Consider the following 19,883-nt stretch of genomic DNA (forward strand, 5'->3'; position numbering starts at 1 on the left):
GCTTCCAAGAGAAGTGGTGCAGGCTTCTACCCTGGGGGTGTTTAAGAGGAGGTTAGATGCACATCTTGCTGGGGTTGTTTGACCCCAGTATTCTTTTCTACCATGGCAGGGGGTCGGACTAGATCTGCTCAGGCCCCTTCCGACCCTAGAAACTATGAAACTATGAAACATAGTTGTCTTGAGTTTCATATTTTAAAAGTATCAAGTTTCTCTAGTTTTTGTGATTCTAGAGAAAAGTGTGAAAGTGTTACATTTTGAAGGTTTAGAAACCAAAAAGCAAATAAAAAGTGCTGCCTTGTTTCTTTTTCTTATAAACATTGGATTTTTGAACATTTGGTGCTGAGAATACTGATAAATGGCTGTGAACCATAACCTTGGAAAAATACTCGTACTATCAGACATCATCTCACTCTGAATTCTTATCATCTAGCTGGAGGGGTGATATTAGGAGAATTTTTATTTAATTTGGGCAGTATCTTGATCACTAAGTGGAAGTGACTGAATAATAAAACCACATCATGTTAAAGCCTGGCCAGCTCTTTGTACATGGAGGTTTTTGCTGGAAGAAATCTAGGTTGAGCTACATCACTTTGGGATTTCTGCCCTTAAATTACACAACGGCTACATACCAAATTCTTTCCACAGGAAGGAAACTAGCTGCTCTTCTGGTTCTTGTGGATCAGAATCCTATTGTATGTCTGAATATAACCAAAGACCAAGTCTTCAATCCTTTGCCCTTTCTAAACTCAATTTACTCTTCACAACAGAATAATTAGCTGTAGCTGAGCCTGGCATGACTGTGACTTTTGAGCAGCAACAGAGACAAACACCTGTTGTAGCATTCCTGATGAAGAATATCATTTTAATCTTATCTACCTCAAATACTGAATAGGTTCCTCATAGACTTCACCTCATAGCACTTTAACTTTTTTAAGCCTAGAATTTGAGCCCTGTAACAGGGAGCCTGTTTGGGGCCAATCCAACCATGGCCTGCACACCTGTTCTTGGGCTAACCACCTGTGTTCTCGTCCACCACGCCTTGTTGTAATATTTAATTAGCAGATGTTAATAAGTGGGAGGCTGCCCATTTCCTGCCCTGATGCCAGGGGGTGCTATCTGCAGCTCCTTTCCTCCCCTACACCACAGCCCAAGCCTCGCAGATGGCAACACGTTGTTCTAACTATCACCAGCTCCTTGCTGGGCCCTAGAATTCTACTATTGAACCCAACCTAGATTCTTCCCCTCAGGTGGACTCTTCCACCATCATTCCAGGCAACATAGCTCCCTGAGCTGCTTCCCCTTTGGGTGTGATCCCCCCACCAGGACCTTTAGCTACTAGCCCTGGCCCACCTCCATGCCAGTCAGAACCCCGTGCCCTCAGCTCTTGGCATTCCTCACAGTGGACCCCTGGCCCTTCGACCCTTCTAGTTCTGGCCCCAGCATGGGCCAGTCAGGGGAAGTTCAGACAGGCCCTGAGTCAATGGCCCTTACTCTTCTTCATGTGGTCCACCTTCCTGACCCTCCAAACAAGGGGTAACCCACCTGGTTGTGGGGGCTAGGGGTTAAAACACCCCAACCCACCTTTCACCGAGGTGGTAACTGGCCTGGTATTTCCTGGGGGCTCCCACACCACTGGGAGCCCCACCAGACCACCCACTCCCAGCAGGGTGCAGTTTTAGGTCATGCCCAGGACCAGGAGCCTCCTTACCATCCCCTACAGCTCTTCCCTTACCTCCAGATGATAGCAGTAGCCCTCCAGCCAGGCAATGTTGTTGCCCAGCCCCCAGCAGCAAAACTGCCGTGTTTATAAGGGCAGCCCCAAATCCAAAAGGGCTGCCCTCATCAGGCACCTGCTGGCTGCTGCCTTCTAGCCGTTAAAGTGGCAGGCACCGGCCACAAACCCCCCCAAATTACTTTATATTTAAATGTGTAGAATTTATATGTATCATTATCTAAGCTTCTATCTGTGGCTAGCATGCATACATCAAGCACAAAGAATTAAGACTGCATAACACTTAGATAAGCATAGTCTTTACACAATTTATGAAACAGAGACTGTCCCACTACTTAATCTCTCATAATACCACACACACAGAGACACAGACACACGCAAAATGTTTGTACTTGCAGGCATAAATAGATATCCCCAACTAGCAGCAACCAGCAGAAAGATTGTATCTTTCTTAAAAAAAAAAATGAAGTCCAAGCAAAGCAAGGAAAAGGAGTTTTGAGGAGGTGTGGGAAGAAGAATTTTATGTTTATAACATGTGGGGATATTTGTCAAATGTCTGTGGCCAAAAGGCTTAGAGTATCTGGTATACGTGCTGGGATGCCTTACAAGAGAAGAGGCATCGTGAGAAAAGAATTCTGGTTGTTGTAGCCTGCTGAGTGTGGTCAATGGGATTGGAGAGGAGAAAAATCTAGTGTATTTTTATAATGACAAATTGTTGGGTAATTAAAGAGTAGTTACAGCTTCAAATACAAACATTTTGATATTTAGCTTTAAAGGAAACCTGAACAGCTATTCTGTGGTTTTTCCAGTAGATACTTACTTGTTCACTATGAACTGGACTGAAACTAGGTAGCCATTAGATAATTGCAACTTTCTATCAGAGATTATAGGACCGAGCAGATTCAGATGTATGTCCTAAAGATGAAAGGATTTATATCCAATACCCTCAGTTTCCCATTTTCCATAATATAAACTGATTTTTTTCTCAGATGTTCTGCTGGTACTATATTTGAGAACAGTTAGGAGAAAGAAATTGAATGGCTTAGTTTTCTGTTGTCCTGTATCTGACAAAGTAATTTACACTTCAGCAAAACAAATGTTAATAATACTACCAAACTAGAATGGGAGCATTTTACACCTGACAAAACTTCCTTGTGGAACACAAGCATGAGAAAGAAAATATTGACCCTCAGTTCTTTTCCTCCCACCAGCTGATTCTGTCACAGCAAAGCCTGAATGCAATTTCATGGGACAAAGGAAAAAAAATAGCTAACTACAGGGCTTTCTACCTGTGAATTGCAAATGCTCATATTGAAATCGGGCTGCAAATAATGGAGGTGTTAGAGCTTCATGACTGTAAAGATCTTTTATATCAGAAAGTGTTCCAGTTTGTGGTGTTCATGACAGTGGGATTCTTTTTTTTTTCTTTGGGTAGTGGATGTCTAAATTTAAGACTCAAGTAAAAAGATATGTTTTTTAGAGTTGCTGTAACATGTTTCATGAAAACTCCACATTGATTCTTTCTTGTAGTTTCTGCTCACCTTAAACACAAAGTAATTTAAGACCTAAAGTAGGTCGGTACTCTCTTTTGTGAAGATGAGCACAACAGGAACTTATCTGTTATAAAGAACTGAACCAAAAATTGGGACCAAATATTTCTAGTGTCTGGAGTAGTCAAAATCCAGATTCCAGTCTTGTGGCATGAACTCATCCTTATTCAGAAGATCTGGGGAAACCAGGTCTGATTTTTCTGCTGGTGAAGTTCCAGACAAGGCAACTTTTCCATGGTTTGGGGTTTTATTGCGAACATTTTTGCACAGTTCTTGTTATGTATTTCTTATGACATCAGTGCTGAAGGGGAGAAGGAATGTAAACATCTGTTTTTTATAACTCAGTTCCAGACTTATAACCTGATTAGGGTAGGCAAATGTTTCTATATGATTAATTTTCCAGTCACAACATGATGGCTTTGAGCACTGGAATTCAGTACTACTTCTAAAGTTTATAAACTAGGGAGGGGACTAATAATATGAATAGTATTGTATAGTTTAATTTTCATAACTGTGTCAAACATAACTACATTCCACTCTGTTCACCTTACTCACATGACTAATCCCACTGAGAACAAAGGAACTGAATTTCCTCTCATTTTGGCTTGAAAATGATGCATTGACTTCAGAAGTATGACTCCTGATCTAAAGGATAAGGCATTCAAGGGGACTGAGGTAGCATGGAATCAATTCTGGTCTCTGCCACAAATTTCTTAAGTGACTGTAGACTGGTCACTTCGGGTGTGTCCTGCCAAGTGCTCTCATGCAGTTTGCGGTGCCGGCCAGAGCTACACTCTGGTTGTTGGCCAGGCTCTGAGCAGCCGGCTTGGTGCTGCTGCTGCTTCAAGAGGCCCCCAGGACCCTAGGTGAGGCTGCTGGGACCAGCATAGGTGCTGGCCCCAGCTCCCCGCCCCCCGGTCAATTTGTTGTGTGCCAGAGCACATGTTCAGGGGTGTGCCCAGGGATAAATAGCAGAGGCACAGATATATGCCACTGCTATTTGTCCCAGAGGGAATGTGTGCCCTTGCATGTGTGCACTTGTTGGGACATGCCCGTAGAATTTATTTTTTTCTGCAAAGTTATTTAGGTGCCTAGTTGGATTTCTATTTGCCTTTAGGCACCTAAATACCCTTTGAAAAATCTGGGTTTTAATTGTTCTGCCTCCATTTCACCTATCTGCATAGAATCATAGAAAAGTAGAGCTTGAAGGGACCTTGAGAGGTCATCTACTCCAACACCTACTCTAGGCAGGATCATAGCTATTCAAATCTTCCCATACAAATCCTTGTTTAACCTATTCCTTACACTACAAAAACCCAAAACATATTGCCCAAAGCCATCAAAATAACTTTAACCTGCCACAGGTGAAACAAGGAGATGAGGGATGTCTTGAGGCTGAACATGTACTCATGAGATCCAAAAAAGAGAGCCTCCCCTGCCCTATGTACTCCCTACCACCCTGATCTGCTCTTGTGTATGTGTTGAACAAGGGTTCCAACCTCAGTGTAATGGTAATTCATGCAGAGCCAGGATCTAAATGGGAGAACAACCAAGTCTAGTATGAGTAAGTGAAGGTGGTTTAGGTTCCGTACCAATTAGTGTTTTACATTACTAGAATGCACCAACTGTAAATACTTATTTTATCCTTATATAATATACACTCACCTGCCCTACTGCAAATGTAACTGCATTTTGCATTATTGTCATTTTATAGTTTCATAGTTTCATAGTTGCTAGGGTTGGAAGGGACCTAAGCAGTTCAAATCCAACCCCCTGCCATGGGCAGAAAAGGATGCTGGGGTCAAATGACCCTGGCTATATGATTGTCTAGCCTTCTTTTGAAGACCCCCAGGGTAGGGGCGAGCACCACATCCCTTGGAAGTTGGTTCTAGCTCCTAGCCACCCTGACTGTGAAGTAGTACTTCCTGATATCTAGCCTGAATCTACTCTCAGTCAGCTTATGGCCATTCTTCCTTGTAACTAACTCCTGGTAGTGCATGGGGGAACAGGGACTCTCCCATTGCTTGCTGGTCCCCCTTGGCAAGTTTGTAGGTGGCCACCAGATCCCCTCTCAGTCTTCTTTTGTGGAGGCTGAACAGGTTCAGGTCCCGTGGCCTCTGCTCATAAAACCTACCCTGTTGCCCCCTAATCATGTGAGTGGCCCTCCTCTGGACCCTCTCGATGCTATCCACATCCCTCCTGAAGTGCGGTGCCCAGAACTGGATGCAGTACTCCAAATGCGGCCTGACCAATGCCCCCTCCTCACATAGAGGGGGAGGATCACCTCCTTGGACCTGCTCATAGTGCATCTATGGATGCATGACAAGGTGCGGTTATGAAGAAGAGCTTGAGTAATGACTCTTTTTCATGACAAAAGCCATCACCTTACACACGTATTTGACTTTGTCTTGAAAAAATGGGGTTTATCTCTTGCAAATTAGCTGACATAGGGAAGGGAAAACTGTCCAGTTCGTTGAAGACACATTAATCTCAGTGCTCTTTTTTTGCTTGCAAGAGACTTTTAACCCCTTTTTTCTCATCTAATTATCTGTCCCATTATTCTCTGTTCCTTCCTTGGTTTCACTGCATACTCACAATATCACCTTTTCTTCTGGTTGCCTCCATCCCTCAGAACTCATCCTCCCTTTTTTTACCTAACCCAGAATCTACTCTTTACTGCCTTTCCCAATATACTGTTTCTATTCCCTGTTCTCTCCCTACCACCCCAATCTGCCTCTTCCATTGATATTTAGGTCTCCAAAATATACATCCTATTTTTTGCTCCCATTTTTCAGTAATTCTTTCCTGACTGCTACTTCTTTCAGTTAAATAAAGGCAATCAAAAAGCCCAGGGTTGAATCCACTCAATCTTTGCAGGTTAGTTTAAGCTGTGTTGATTGAACCAATAAACTAGTGAACAGATATTCACTTTTGATTCCAGAAATACAGCCATATGCCTTCAGTGGGCTAGGCCAGAAGCTGGGAGGTGCTAAAGCACACGTCCCTGCTGGGCTGCAGCAGACAGCTTGGGCCCAGGCTAGCCTGTGAGGGGGGTCTTGCAGGGAGATACAAAAGCATCCTGGGATGCTGGAGGACTGTGAATTAACTTGAATCTGGAGGGGATCTGGGACAGTAGTTCAATAAACTAATTTAACCTAAATCAGTTAAGTCTGGTACTACATCCATCTAGGTTTATCTTCAGCCAGTTTCAGCCATTTTTAAAGCACTTTGGGTAGACAGAAGTTACACATTAACCAGTTTAAGTGATCAGAATCTATTTTAAACCTGTAACAGAACATAAGTTCAGTGCACATAAACCAGTTTCAAAATGGCCCAAACTGGTTTAAGATAACCATGGTTAAATGTAGTATCAGACTTAACTGATTTGGGTCAAACCGGTTTATGCAACTTTTGTCCCAAACCGCTTCCTGGTTTAAGTTAAACCAGAGTCCCCCCAGCATCCCAGCATGCTTTTCAGTCCTTGGCTGGGCTGTGCTGTCTGTTCCAGAGAACAGGGCTGGCTTCATCCCTCTGCTAGCTCTAGTAGTAGTTGGGGCATGGCATGATACTGGCCAGCATGGCCCCACTGAGACAAAGGGAGCAGGGAGAGGGTTTAAACCTTAATCATACTTAGCCCCCCAGGAGGGGCCTGGCGATGTCCCCAGGCCAGGTTCCCTCCAGCCTTGCAGCTGCTGCTGAAGGGAAGGAAGGACTGCTCTAGCATCCCCCAGCTTCTAGCCTGAGTCACGGCAGGCATGTGCCTGCATTTCCAGAATTGTAAGTGAATGTCTATTCACTTGCAAATTGATTCAATCATTGCATTTTAGATTGACCTGCAAAGATTGAATCAATTCAGGCTCTGGCTTTTTGATTGTCTGCTCCTACCCTTTATGTGCACTAAACTTCTGTTGTGTTACAGATTTGATCCAATTTCTGATCAGTTATACCAGTTTATGTGTCATTTCTGTCCATACTCTTCATGTTCAGCTCTCTCCTTACCCTGTTATGCCATTTTTAGGCTGCCTTGAACTGGAACTCTTTAAGTTGTGAGGCAGGATTTTGCAGTTGCTCTAGAGGATTAGAGCCTGGGTGAACTTGAATACTCCTAGGGGAGGAGAATTCAAAATCTAACTACTAATTTTGAATTGCCTGGTGAAACAGCTAGCTGCAGGATTTCCCAGATCTTGTATTAGCAATTGCAGGCTGCAGGAGCAACAACTAGATAGCAGATTGCTAGATAACAAGATAGAGATGGGACTTGGGGGCTTAGGGTGGGGAAGAGGCAAAGTTATGAGCAGAGGCATCTCCCCTTTCTCACCACTTGATATGCCTATTTCAGGGCTAGAATGGGGGAGCTGGGAAAGGAGGGATAAAGAAGATCTGCTTTCTCCTAGCCCATATTTGTCATGTTTCTTTCAGTTCCGTACTGGGAAAGTAATATAAGTGTTGCTCTCCTGCCTGCCAGCAATGAAGCTGTGTATTTGGGTACTTTTATCTCCCCACTATTACAAGGCTATTGCAAATCCTTGCTATTGCTTTCTCACTAGTAGGAGTAAAAGGTTTGAATTGAGTGTGGATTGGGCTAGCCAGCTGGGCTGTGAGGACACAGGGAAGTGCCAGGAAAGTGAATGAGAGAGGTGGAGGAACTTGGAAGGAAGAGTTTTTAGCTATTTAGGAAAACTGTAAAGAGAATGGGGAAATTCCAGGTGTCTTCTATTTTGCAGGCACAGTCCTCAGCAGAACCCCTTTGTGCTCCCCTGCCCCCAGGAGGTGGGGAGTGTTCTCCTTATTTTCCCTTTTTGGGAAGAGGGATTCTGTATCCCAGTGCTGTGGGTTAAAACTAGGATCAGAGATATGCAGTGCCCTATCTTTTTCATCACTGGGGGAACTGAATGCATCCAGAAACTATCACAGAGCAGTAGGGGAAATGGTGTGTCTGTAGAGTGGATTTCCTTCCTGAGGCTGCCTTCTGTTTCTGTTGTTGCCCATGAGAGCTTTGCCCTAAGTGATTCTGTGGTACTCAAGTGACCCTATAAACATCTTTAAAAGTCTGCCCTAAAAAGGGGCCTCCAAAGCAAATGTAGGGGGGGGCATGGGTGACCAATGGGAAGACGCGGCTGGGCTAGGCATCCGCTCCTTGTTGCCTCCCAGCAGCAGCCGGGAACCTCAGTCTCTGGCCAAAGACTCCAGCAGCAGCAGTAACAGCAGCAGAACATTGGGAGCCTCTGTCTCCTGCCAAAGAATCCAGCAGCAGCAATACTCACACAGTAGGGCATGGATGGGACTCTCTCCTCTTAGTCAATGAGATGCTGCCAAAGTTCTGCAGACAAGTAGAATGGGAAGGGAGAGAAAACAGAAACTACCCATAAACAAAAGCTGCTGCATCTCTCTCCCTCCTTTCATCAAAGGGCTGGTAGAGCCTGTGCGTGGGGTTTGTGCAGCTCAGATCTGAGCTGAACAAAAAACTTTTTCTTTTTCTTTTCTTTTTCACATTCAGAAGGGGGAAAAAAAGTTCAAATGCATTTCTCAACCACAGGGGAAGCCCTTTGATGTGTATTGAGAACTAAGCACATTGCTTAGACACTAGTGAGGAGAAAATGATTTCCCGTGAAAATATTCCTGTCTGGGGAGTGGGATTCTGCATAGTGTTCTTGCTTGGTCTGTTTTCTCCTTGCTATGCACAAGATACCAGAGCAGAGAAGGAGCCCAGCGCTGACGAAATCCCAGAGGGAGCATCTACTTTGGCATTTGTGTTTGATGTTACCGGGTCCATGTATGATGACTTAGTTCAAGTTATTGAAGGGGCATCAAAAATTTTGGAAACCTCTTTGAAGAGACCCAAGAAACCACTTTACAACTTTGCTTTGGTGCCTTTCCATGATCCAGGTAAGGAAATATTTTGGGGGGTCCTGTGCACTGAGAAGATGTGTGTGTTTGTATATATGTCTGAAGAGATTGGTGTCATCCACTGAATTAAAGACATGCAATACATAAATATGTAAAGACATAATAGTGCTGCCACACTGAGGAAAGAAATTGAGGGAGACTAAGGGGCGCAAAATGAAAAGGGAGCACAGTTCTTACCTTGCCTCCCTCCAAAGCGATGAAATTTCCTGCTCTGTTACATAGCATAAGTATTTTATGAAATGTCGTAGTCACCTTTTTCCAATGAAATTCTCAACCAGAATAACTTGCCAGTGGCAAGTTATATTCTGTTAACTTCTTCCCTCCCTGTATGAGTACAGGAAAATATGCGTTAGAAAGTCTGAAATGTTAGGAATGCACGTGTGACACCATAAAATTGACTTTAATCCAAGTGCACACAGAGAACAAACAACACAGATTGAAAAGCTCTATATCCCTTTTGTAACAGCCATTCAAAGTTGAAATGAAAACACTTTCTCCTAGTAGAGAACATTATTAGGAGTATTTGACTGTTTGCTTCATTACCTACATCTACAGAATCTCCTGACTCCTGACTACCCCAGTAAAATCACATTTACTTGCATTCTGATTGTGTGCTTCTGTTGGGTTTCTGAACAGTAAAACAGCGTATCATAGTGTGACTTAGGTTTAGTTCTTGTATCTTTCCCATTGTTTTTCTCCTGCCTCTATTTTTCTCTTGCCTTCTGCTATGTAACTGGGTATATTTTGTCTTTCTGTCTCTCTTAGCATCTGTTTTCTATCCCTTTCCTATCACTTTAAATTTGCTTTCTCCCCTTTCCTTGTCAAGCCTCTCCCAGTGACTTGAAACGGAAATAAGAGCTGGATGCCCCAGGCTGGAGAAGAGAGCAGCCAGCACACAAGAGGAGCTCAAACTAAACGTGCATGGTAGTGTTTAAAGGGGAAAAAAAATCTGTCCTAGGAAATCACTTTCCTGGTTCTGCTTTCCCTTTAGCACCTTGGAATGGAACATTCTGGGAATCAGTCCACTAGGGTTCAAGTCAGATCAATATATTTAATCTCTTAGATGGATCTAGTGGGTTTTTTTTAAGTAAATCCAAAAACAGAAACACAAACACTCCCCTACCAAATATCTGCCATCAGAGTATTTACCTGTTATTACTGAAATCCACACAACTGAAAAATTATGGAAAATCTTTTTTCCCATTCTTCTGTTTGTCCATGTTGTACAACTCTTGCATGTACAGCTTACATTTTTAAGGTTATTCGTCCCTGTGGAATCAGAGTACCGTGTATGAAAAATATGTCAGTGTCACCGTTTCTCTCTTGAAGTAGGACAGTCTGTTTCCTTTGCTTTTCTGTCTTCCTGCAGCAGTTTTAAAAGCAGATGCTGGTGATTGTAAAAATTAGCAAAAGGAAACTGGGATCCCCAAACACTTTTTAGGTTCCTTTTAAGCATCAAATGGATTCAGGTTAGCTCCATTTTGAGTTCCCTCTTTTTTAATTTTAAAACTGATTTTTATAATGGAAGTTTTGCCACTGGCTGCTTCTCTGTAATATCTTATAGCTCTGCTTTCCAGTGTGACTTGTTCTGGAACATTTTTAATCAAACCTGGAAGTGGGAAGGTGATATTATTGGGCATAACTGGCACACATGTATGATGGTGTATTTTGGGTTGGGTGGTGTGCTGTCACCCCCCACTTAATGTTACTGTCCCCTTCCATCTACCTTTTCTCAATTTGGATAGAAAAGTCAACTAGCAATATTTTTCAGTGATTCTTCCAGTGTTTTTACCTTGTGTTACAGGTTGTTTTCAGAATGCTCATTTCAACAAATCCTGTCTTCCCATGCCCTCCCTTTTTCATTTAGTTTATTTTGTCTTCCCTTCCCTAAGACCTTTATAGTCTTTATTTTTCAGTCTTTCCTTCCTTCCCTTTTTATCTCTGCTTCCATTTCAGTCTTGTTTTAACTCCTCTACCATCTTCCTCTCAAAAGCTAAAATGGCCTGTCCCCTTACTGCCTTCTTTCTGGCATCCCCTCAGGTGATCCCCTTCCTTGGTTAAAGTTTATTTAGTAACAAGACTAAAATTAAATGTGCATAAGTTGGAAATGTGTTTGCAGTTATACATTTGCATATCCTAATATACATCTTTACATAAATGATCAAATTTCAGAGTCAAGGATAGATTTTTTTTTTTGTATGTGCACTAGCTTGAGGAATAAATACTGTCACCTTAAACCTAAAAATTTTTCTTAATTTTGGAAAATAAAATGATTTCTGTAGTGATTTTTCTCCAATAGTGCCAACCTTTCCACAGCCTTCTCATACAGGCTGCTACTTGAAATCATAAAAATGTAGTGATAGCTTCTTATCCATCTATACCAGTATCCTATGTTTGTTATAAAAAATCTAGAAAAATAGATGGCTTGGCTTGGCTCCAATCTGGCTGCACCAGGGAGGGGCAGGGATTGGCCTGGCCCTGATCTGACTGTGTTGGGCTTGGTAATTTGACAGCAGGGGAGGGGTGGCAGTATTAATTACTACTTCTCCCCTGCCATCAAATTTCCTAACCCAGTTGGGATGCCTGCAGGCCAGATGCCATGGATCATAGGTTGGATTTGGCCTGCAGGCTGAGCATCCTGTATTAGGTAATTCTCAGTTGTCCCACAGACATATTTTAACAGTTTGTGAGACCCTGGTGTTTGTCATGTAAGGACTGTTGGACTACACTGAAAATGCAGTAGATAACTGGGTTTTACAGATCCCTCTCCCGCTGCATAGAAATCGTGGTCTAGATAGATTCCTGGACAGGTACATGGACGATCCATGACTTATACAGCTGCAAAATAAAGTCAAGTATATATCTGAATATATTGTATGAAAGTTTGGGGGTTTTTTTTGAGATGCTGACCTACCTGAGTGGCTGTTGAAGGCATTAGGTACCCCACAGAACTATCCCTGGTTAGGTCCAAGTCATCTCTGATGTGAGACTCTTTCTTTCTTTCAGTGAAGTTAACAGCAGAGATTGATTTGGCCTTATGCCCTCTTACCTGGTTTCTGACTTCTCATTGTAATATGGACACTGGGTTCAGTTGAACATGGGCATTTATAGTACAGCTTGTTCCAGGCTGACTAGTAAAATGGTTCAGCCAGCCTTTGAGCAATGGTGTGAACAAACAGGTATTGTGTGGAGGCAGTCATTGTTGCTGACTGGAAAAAAGCATTCACCAAAAGTGTTCAACCACCCATCCATCTTGTGTGCCTGCTACATGCACTTGGGCTAATCTGCTGTTGTCTGGGGTAATTTCAAAAAGAGTAATCAGGTCTATGGCTAGTAAAATACCCTCTTAAGTCAAATATTTAATTTCACACAAAATGATTGCTTGATGGATGGAAGGAAATGTGCCTTTTGTTTTTCTACCCAAGCCTCTTTTCATACCTTGAAGTTTTTTTAATACCAGGTTTTCACAGAACAACTTTCTAAATACTGCCAATATGTAAGTAGGCTCAATTTGAAGTGTTCTACTACTTAAACATTTATAGCAAATAGAATTTAAGGGCAAGAGTTTCAAGTACTTCAGAAACACAAACATTTGATCAACCTAAAAGTTGTCCTAAAGGAGGAATTCTGATGCTTCTGTAACATTTACTGAGGAAGCTCTGAACAGTATCTCAAGGCCTATGACAAAAAGGCACAAGTATGATACCATTTGAAACACCTTGAACATCTGTCATTCTCCTGTGCTTATTAGTTACAGCTTTCATAAAAAATGACTTGTTTTTTAGACCTGCAGTGATATATTGTGGCGTGTGCTATGTGTTAATGCTGAAGTAGAATATGACATTACACATAAACCGGTTTAAGTGATCAGAAACCAGTTTAAGCCTGTAACAGAACAGATGTTCAGTACACATAAACCAGTTTGAAAATGACTGAAACTGGTTTGAGATAAACCTGATTGAATGTAGTATCAGACTTAACTAATTTGGGTCAAGCTGGTTTATGCAATGCCTGTCACAGACCCTTTGCTGTTTTAAGCTAAACCAGGAACCCCCAGAATCCCAGCATGCTCTCTGGGATGGGCGGGGCTCTCTGGTCCACTGCAGAGCTGGGCCCTCCCCTCTGCTCCCTGGCCAGAGCTCTGTTAGAGACTTGCAGGCACAACAGGCTCTGCTGGCTTCCCCGTGCCTCCCTCCCCTCCTCTTGCCACTTGCTGCGTAAGCAGAGATCCCCCTCTGCTTTCTCCTACAGCATGGACCTAGCCAGCATGTGGTATGCTAGATAATCCTGTGTAAGGCAGATAGGATAGTGTTCGCTTAGGGTTTTTTGGAGGTAATCAACAGCTCAGAGGGTAATGTCTATGCATTCCTTCCTTTGGAAAAAAGCTGTGTAAGAAGGGCTTGTAATGAGCAAGGGTTTCTGATGGGGTTTTAAATGCTGATAACAGAGCTGATAAATGTTCAGTTATTAACAGGGATCCAGGTTTTCTGTTTCCCATGGAAAAATGGAGAAAACCATGGATTCCCTGTTTTTATTGGAAAAAACGTGGATTTCCCTTTTTAGCAGAGAAATCCACGGAGTCTCCACTTTTCAAAGAGCTCTTGCAGGATGGAACAAGCCTGCAAGAGCTGATTGCAGAAAGGGCGGGAAATCCCCAGCCCTACCCGGGGGGGAGGGAGAGGGGGAAGGGTGGGGCCTGAGCCTCTAAGTCAACCATGCTGGGCTCAGGCTCAGACTCGCTCTTCGCCCCTGGATCCTAGAGGTAAGTGGGGCTTTGGGGCTGTGGGGCAGGGCTGGGGAAGGGGGCTGGAGGTTGAGGAAGTGGGGGGGTGCTGCTGGCCCAGGTGGCACACCACAGCCAGGTGCAGGGCCAGGGGGTGAGGGCAGGGGTGCCCCTCTGTGAGGGGCTTTGCATGCCACCCGGCTAGCTGCCCAGGGGAGAGAAAGGGGGAGGCTCGCATGCGGCTGGCTGCACAGCTCTGTGGCTGGCTCCGCAGCGGTGGTGAGTGATGGGTGCTGGGGGGGCTCGCACATGGTGGCTGCTGTCACTTACCTATGGGGCTGTGCCAGCAGAGACGGCCACTGTGTACAAAACCTCCCCGTGCCAAAACCACCACACTGACGTGGCTGCTGTGCAGCTGGCCGCACAGCTCCGACCATGGCTCTGCAGTGGCAGCGGTGGTGCAGGGAGGTTTGTATGCAGCGGCTGTCACTGCTGGCACAGCCCCATGGGTAAGCAGCAGTGGCCTCTGTGTGCCAGTTGTGACAGGTGCTGTTTATAAAACCTCCCCGCTTGGAGCTGTGTGGCCAGCTGCTTGGAGCTGTGTGGCCAGCTGCATGGCAGCTGTGGCAGTGTGGTGGTGGCCATGTCTGCAGAGTGGAATGGGATGGTGGTGGGGATGGTTGTGTGCCACTCAACTGCCACCACACTGCCGCTGCTGCCCTGTGGCTGGCCACACAGCTCCAGGCATGGCTCCACGGTGGCATGGGGAGGTTTTGTATGCAGCTGCCATCGCCGCTGGCATGGACCCACAGGTAAGCGGCAGTGGCCGCTGCGTGCGAGCCTCCCCCCAACCCCAGCCACCATCCCTCACTGCCACTGTAGAGCTGGCTATGGAGCTGTGCCACCGGCCACATGTGAGCCTCCTTCTCCCCCTCCCCTGGACAGACGGCCAGGCGGCATGCACGTCCCGCATCGCTTGCCCACAAAGCCCCCCTCAGAGGGGCACCCCTGCCCTCACCCCCTGGCCCTGCACCTGGCTGCAGTGTGCCACCTGAGGCCAGCAGCACCCGCCTCTCCCTCAGTCCCCAGCCACCTTCCCCAGCTGTTCCCCACAACCCCCAAGTCCTGCATACTTCTAGGATCCAGGAGCGAAGGGCATGGCTCTGCAGTGGCAGGGATTGCCTACAAAGCCTCCCCCCCCACAAGCCCCTAGCCAGAACACAGCTGCTACCACCCTGCACTGCCACAGAGCTGTGCAGTCAGTCGCAGGGCATAAGCGGTGGTCCAGGGGTGGCCGCTGCATGCAAGCCCTGCTTTCCACCCCCCTGACTGGGTGGCACATATGTGGCCCACACACAGTGGTTGCCACCACACTGTTGCTGCCATGCCCTGTGCCACTTGCCCACAAAGCTGTGCAGGTGGCCATGGGATGGTAATGCAGGGTGCAGTGGCAGAGTTGCGGTGGCAGCCTCTGCGTGCGAACTCTGTCAGGACGTCCGGCACATGTGTGGCCTGCAGAGTGGCACCCCTGTCTTCACCCCCGGCCCTGCTCCTGGGAGTGGGCACAGGGGCATGCTCCCACCTTCTTGATCTACTCCCCCAGCACCTTCCCTTTCCCCCACTCTGCTTCGTTTCTTCCCCCACACACACTTACCTGCTGGGGTGGGTGTCAGTGTCTGTGTGTGCCTCTGTGTCTGCATGTCTGTGCCTGCATGTCTGTGGGTCTGATGGGTTGTTGTGAAGGGCATCAGGAGGGCTGTTGAGGCTGGTGGGGGGAGAGTGTGGGGCACCTGCAGCTCTGTGGGGGGGGCTTTCATTTTTCACAGATTTTGGGTTTTTAATCAGAGAATTTGCAATTTTTAATCAGAGAAAACCAGGATCCCTGGTTATTGGGGGGAGGGGAGACTCCCTAATCATAGCATTCTTCTGGGCCCTGGCCATGCCCCCTTCAGCTCAGCCCTGGGGAAGGGAGGGCTGCTCTAGCACCTCCTCCTGGCTTCTAGCCTGAGTCACTGCAGGCATGGGCCTGCACTTCTGGGATGTCTGTTTGGTTACAAAACTGATTTAGCCTAGTCAGGTTAGACTCACCTGCAGAGATTGAATCAATTCAGGCTCAGGCTTTTTGAATGTCTGTCCCTAGCCTATGTGGCCACAACATGGGTTTTGGTAAAACCTCAGTGAAAGTATTCTATGTGGAAAAGAAGCTACCAACAACTAGAGATTTTGAATACAATGCCCACAATTTGAGAGTTAAAATCTGTGATGTTGATATGGTCCAGAATTGTGAGTTACACAAAGTTAAGATCTGGTTCAGATTCTCACTGCACTCTGCCACTAACATTCTGTGGTTGTTGGAAGAAGTTATGGTTTGGATTTTCTAATAATCGTTGTACTGAATATCATGTTGTATGTGTGTGCAGTTCTTTCTCAATGCCTAATCAGCAAAGCAAAATTACATAGACTGTGAAATGTTCTGTTGTCAAAGAAAAATTTCCTTGGAGGACTTATGTATCCAGTGCAAAGATTAAAAAATCCCAATTTAAGGAGTGTTGGCGCAGAAAAATGTTGTACTACTTTAGATTTCAGATCAAAGACTACTCTTGTAGTTTACAGTGACTTCTGGCCTCCTGCTAATAAATGTTACTGACTTCAGTGAGAACATGATCAGACACAGAATATCCTTATTTAATGTCTTTATTCAGCCAATTCTTACGTATATGCCATTAAGGAGTTTGGGAATGGAAAGGAGTTTAATGGGCTAGATTTGTCCCTGGTGTAACTTTGGTGAAGCCAGTAGAGTTACATCAGAAATGAATTTCACCTTACGTAATACACTCTGTATTGTAAACAATCATGCATTTAGAGTGAATGTCATTCTAAAATAATGCTGTAGTAATTTTAGCTTATCTTTCAAAGAGAAATGAAGGGAAGGATCTTATTTCACCAAGTGTTACCTAACGTATTAGCTGCAGTATCTATGGTAATGGTAACAGTGATCAATATTTTGTAGAAAACTTACATTTTGTGAGGCAGACTAGTTTATAAGTATGTCACTTCTAATGGGTGAACCAAATTATAGACCTCTTTGTAAGAGAAATCCATTTAAAAATTAGACCTAAGTTGTACAGTTGTGTTTCAACACCCAACCCAGACCCTCAACAATGGAGCAAAACAGTTTATTATAGTGTACTTATTATGAGGGACTGGATAACATAGAAACCAAGATGTCTTCCTATATATTGTGACCTTATTAAAAACATGCTTTGATAGTGTTTAAAATACTACTCTTATTTTTCCCCTGGGCTGTTATAGAAACTGTGTTTGTGTTGCAGTACAGTTATACTGAGGCCTATGTGAACTTTCTAGTGTAGTTTTTCAGGGATTCTTTCTGAAAGGCATTTAAGAAACCAGTGAATTAAATGTCACCCTGAAGGAGTGTTTGAAACTCCTTCCCATTTTACAGTTGGAGAATCAGTAGAGAGTAATTAAAGGTCTTATTTAGGGTCATGCAGCTAGTCTGTAATAGTTGGGAGTTGAATTTTCTTCTCTTCAATCTCTCCTCAATTGCTGGACTTCAGTTAAGAATCTTGTAGTTCACTGTGAGCTCTGACTTCCTTTCCTACTATAACTGTCATTGACTTTAGTGGGAACAGGATTGGACCCAAAATATCAGTTCTCCTTCTTCCCTTTACAAAATCAGTCTGAGTAGTTAATGGAACAAGGTCAAATCACATTGTTTAACCTTCCCCCTGAGTATCTTCTCTTTAACATGCATAGGGTGGCATTGCCATAACAATGGGCGGATTGCTGTGCTATACAGTAGCTTGTAAAGTTTGGAGGGCTGTATGAAAGGCTTTTTTATAGAGGTGGGACTGCATCTTGGAGGGGAAACACAAGGCGTTAATAATAGGCCTTCAGTGGTAATAACTTAAGATTTTATACTTCTGAAATAAAAAGTGCTGAAATGTGCCCTGTTCAATAATAAAGGGACTTATAAAGCTCTGTGAAAGAATGGAAAAAATATGAACCTTCTTTTGTATGTTAATAACAGCCTTGAAAACTTCACTTGCAAGTGATGAGGAATACATTGTCCCCAGTGAGTAGACCATCTACTTCCAACATAATTTTAAACCTAATTTAAAGATGAAAATTATTAAGGTTGCATGGATAATCTTCCAAATATGAACAAACATCATCTGCAGATAAAAGCAGTGCAGTTGTCTCTTGGTCATACATTTTGCCAGATTGTAGTGAAATAAAATTAACAAGGTACTTGCCAATTTTCTGGTGCTATTCCATACTTCTGATGGCTTATTTCCACTATTTTGCCCTGGACAAATCCATAGTTATTGTCTTAGCCTTTGGCCAGGAGGCTTATTTTACTGGCTAATAGGTGTCTAACAAAATTTAAGGTGTGTCTGAACTAATTTACAATGGTGGCTCTGTACAAAGCCACCATTAGTTTAGGGGGTAGAGGTATAGTTGTGGTATGCTCTGCAGGAGGAGGAAGAGGGGACTTTTTAAACATAATTCCTAGACTTGAATTTTATATTTTGGTGTAGAGCTGGAAGAAGACTCAATAAATAACTGAGATTGTATGGTGCTCCCATTTATCCCTGCAACTGTAGTCCTGTTGTATCATGAGAACTAGTAGTGTTATTAGGAATGGATTTCTGGATGTTTTTATAATATAAAAACATTATACCTACTTCATGATGGAGCCCCTAATGTGCTACTATGACTTGTAGCATAAGCATCTTTGTGCCATGATGTAACAGTAGAACATTTGGCATGGTGGCAAAGAGCTAGTACCAATGACTGTGAGACTTTCAAAGAGGTGAGTGTCTGAAAGTTGCGGTGCATATGTTTTCTTGAGTATGTTGAGGCTTACTGTATAACAAAGACACCAGAAAGCCTCCAGTTAGTATTGCATATGAGGAGGGGGAGAGTCAGTTGTGTGTGTCCACATGCTCTCCTTCCAGAGGCTGCAACCCCATCTGTTCAGAATATGGTGGGCCTGCTCATCTATTAATTTGGTCTAGAAACACCGTAGTCCAATCTGCTCAGATGGAGTGCCCTCTCTTTCCACGACTTGATGTTATCACATAAATTCTTGGGAGCTGGAGGAAATGAATCGTCGGTAATCCCAGTAGCTGTAGGCCCATCTTCTTATGGGGCTCCAACCTCCCCTTTACCCCACCCTAACCACATCAAATGTACTTCAGCGGGAATGTTTGGTGTCCCAGCCTCTCTTCAATTTCTGTGAGCTCCAGCTAGCTCTAAGATTGGATGCAGGATATGATGGGACAACTGCACACAAGACTCTCAATAAGGACTGATCCTCAGGCATATCCTTAACCCAAAACAAAAACAAAAAATAGTGGACTAACAAAACACAGTCCATGGCTTCTTGCCACTTTGGGAATGACACTCTCATCCCTACTATAATCTTCAGATCTTCTCCCCTTTGACCCAGCTTAGTCAGGGCTATACCTGAGTCCTTAATGCAGCCACAGGAGGAATATCTCCCCCCTCAAAATGGGCGCAACAAATAATTAACACCACAAGGCAGAAAAGGGAAAAAAAAAGAAATAAGAGCATGAAAAACTAATCAGCTTAAGTACTCATTTGCAGTCCATCATCACCAGTGATCATTGTGATCATTGCAGTCCATACACCACAAGTCAGTAGTTGGAAGCTCAGGCTTCTCCTTAAGCCTCTCTCTCAGGATTACTCCTCCAGATTCTTCAGTGGCCCTCTGGCCACCTTCTGCTTGCAAGCTTGTAGCTTCTGCCTGCCGGAGGACTCTCTCACTTCTGATTTCAGGTAGGCATCCTCCCTACTCTGCCCTTTTCTGGGGCCAGAAATAGCTCTGCCAGGTGCCTATCGCCCAAGCTGGAGGGTGAGGCTGCTTTTAAAATGCTGTGCCTCAGGCACGGCGCATCATGCTGGCTGCAGGATCGGGTTGCTG

At 44.3% G+C, this 19,883-nt stretch overlaps 1 protein-coding gene across 2 annotated transcripts in view; it reads left to right on the top strand.

Moving 5' to 3' along the window:
* The first annotated feature begins 8,461 nt into the window (after nucleotides 1–8,461).
* The window catches only part of HMCN1 (hemicentin 1), a 348,410-nt gene continuing 336,988 nt past the window's right edge, over nucleotides 8,462–19,883 (top strand). For both annotated transcript variants that reach the window (XM_019556684.1, XM_019556685.1), the window contains exon 1: nucleotides 8,462–9,168. In XM_019556684.1, the coding sequence (XP_019412229.1) occupies nucleotides 8,880–9,168 (289 nt within the window). In that variant the 5' untranslated portion in view covers nucleotides 8,462–8,879. The remainder of the gene's footprint in view (nucleotides 9,169–19,883) is intronic.

The sequence above is a fragment of the Crocodylus porosus genome, unplaced genomic scaffold (assembly GCF_001723895.1).
Source record: "Crocodylus porosus isolate Cpor-Errol unplaced genomic scaffold, CroPor_comp1, whole genome shotgun sequence".
In the NCBI taxonomy this organism is placed as follows: Eukaryota; Metazoa; Chordata; order Crocodylia; family Crocodylidae; genus Crocodylus; species Crocodylus porosus.